The sequence below is a fragment of the Xyrauchen texanus genome, chromosome 48 (assembly GCF_025860055.1).
Source record: "Xyrauchen texanus isolate HMW12.3.18 chromosome 48, RBS_HiC_50CHRs, whole genome shotgun sequence".
Taxonomy (NCBI): domain Eukaryota; kingdom Metazoa; phylum Chordata; class Actinopteri; order Cypriniformes; family Catostomidae; genus Xyrauchen; species Xyrauchen texanus.
The window spans coordinates 6,041,492-6,042,593 of NC_068323.1; the positions used below are offsets into that span (position 1 = coordinate 6,041,492).

The 1,102-nt window shown below is 37.6% G+C and overlaps 1 protein-coding gene across 4 annotated transcripts in view; it reads right to left on the reverse strand.

The window, feature by feature from the left end:
• The window catches only part of LOC127639896 (uncharacterized), a 269,802-nt gene extending 269,127 nt beyond the window's left edge, over positions 1–675 (reverse strand). For all 4 annotated transcript variants that reach the window (XM_052122216.1, XM_052122218.1, XM_052122219.1 and 1 more), the window contains exon 1: positions 345–675. In XM_052122216.1, the coding sequence (XP_051978176.1) occupies positions 345–396 (52 nt within the window). In that variant the 5' untranslated portion in view covers positions 397–675. The remainder of the gene's footprint in view (positions 1–344) is intronic.
• Between the last annotated feature and the right edge of the window lie 427 nt (positions 676–1,102).

A 1,102-nucleotide genomic window follows, 5' to 3' on the forward strand; every position in this document is an offset into this window, starting at 1 on the left:
TAATATGACCCTTTATATTTATCTACCGGTCCTCATGAATATTAATGAATTCATAAGTGATGTTTTTAATCTGTTGGTGACGTCATTAATTCTGGTTTCGGCCGACACAAACATGAACTGAAGAAATATATGTTCACATTGTTTTCACACAAACACATTAAACACTCTTATTTTAAACAGCGAAGATGAAGTAATAATGGACGAATTTCTGCAGAAAATAACGAGTTTATCACTGAAAATGAAACTGAGTCACGCCCTTGTTCTTTACTGTTGACAGAAAGAAAGAAAGAAAGAAAGAAAGAAAGAAAGAAAGAAAGAAAGAAAGAAACAGATTCATGACTTACCATCCACGAGCTCAATCACAATCACAGCGAACAAAATACAGAGTTTTTTCATTTTCACCGCTGTAATACATGAAGATGTTGAAATTAAAGTGATCCGGTCCCAGAAAAAACGAGTTTGAATTCCCCAAAACTGAACGAGATAATTGTCTAAATCTGTTTGTTCTGTGTATGGAGCTAAAGTAATATGAACACATTACATATTTAATTACAATATGCGTTAATTAATACACCAAAACTAAAAGATAGAAAGAAGATTAGCACACTTAAAGTGAAAGTAATTGCGGGTCTCTTCTTCTTCTTCTTCCTCGTTTTTTATGGCAGATCGCAACAAAACTCGTGCATTACTGCCACCCTCTGTGATCATGAACCAGAGACTGTAACCACTGCCTCCCCTCCCACCATCCTCCAGCCCAACAAGAGTCATTGCTTCAGCCAGCGCTGCGTGTTCAGCTCCTCCAGCTTTCGCTCGTAACTCTTCCTACATGGGGGAGAGGGGAAAACATTTTTTAAATAAAAATTGTATATATATATATATATATACATACATACACACATATATACATACATATATATATATATACACATATACATACATACACACCCACACACACACACACACACACACACAAACACACACCTATATGGGGAGGCTGCAGACCTGGAGCCGGCAGTTTTACGCCCCTGGCAGTTTTACGCCCCTGTTGTTCCGGATGCGTCCAGTAGGGGGAGAAGGATATACGGCGAAATAACATAATTAA